This window comes from Cystoisospora suis (genome assembly GCF_002600585.1).
Source record: "Cystoisospora suis strain Wien I chromosome Unknown contig_5473, whole genome shotgun sequence".
Taxonomy (NCBI): Eukaryota; Apicomplexa; class Conoidasida; order Eucoccidiorida; family Sarcocystidae; genus Cystoisospora; species Cystoisospora suis.
Genome location: NW_027158263.1, coordinates 14196 through 14549, shown reverse-complemented (window position 1 = coordinate 14549; position 354 = coordinate 14196). Strand labels below are relative to the sequence as shown.

The following is a 354-nucleotide window of genomic DNA, read 5'->3' as shown; positions in this document are numbered from 1 at the left end:
CTCTCAGTATCGGCCCTTCAAAGGTCTAGTCTTCGGTCGGTTAACACTTGGACAGCTTAAATCTATCCCCTCCGGCTCGCTTAAGAAGGACCATTCAGGAGATGCTGCTGTAGAACAAGAAGGGGAGATCTCGGATGAAAAGGGAGAATCTTCTTCTTCACAAAAATTCGTTCTTTTGAATCCTGATCTCTCTTCACTTCGCTCGCGTGTCACGCCACCTCATGCAGCACGTGGGGGATGGAGATGGCAACCTCCTGACAATGCGAGTCGGTGGATCTTCAGATCGAAATTTCCTTCTCCTTTGTGTCCCAGTCTCTTCGTGTGAGATTTTGAAAGAAAGAAGAAGAGAGGAGA

At 48.0% G+C, this 354-nt stretch overlaps 1 protein-coding gene across 1 annotated transcript; it reads left to right on the top strand.

The window, feature by feature from the left end:
• Positions 1 to 10: 10 nt before the first annotated feature.
• On the top strand, positions 11 to 319 carry CSUI_009256 (uncharacterized protein; the record flags this gene model as incomplete). The annotated part of the gene is made up of 1 exon (XM_068069372.1): positions 11 to 319. A coding segment is annotated over one exon (309 nt), but the record flags the coding sequence as incomplete, so codon positions are not given.
• Between the last annotated feature and the right edge of the window lie 35 nt (positions 320 to 354).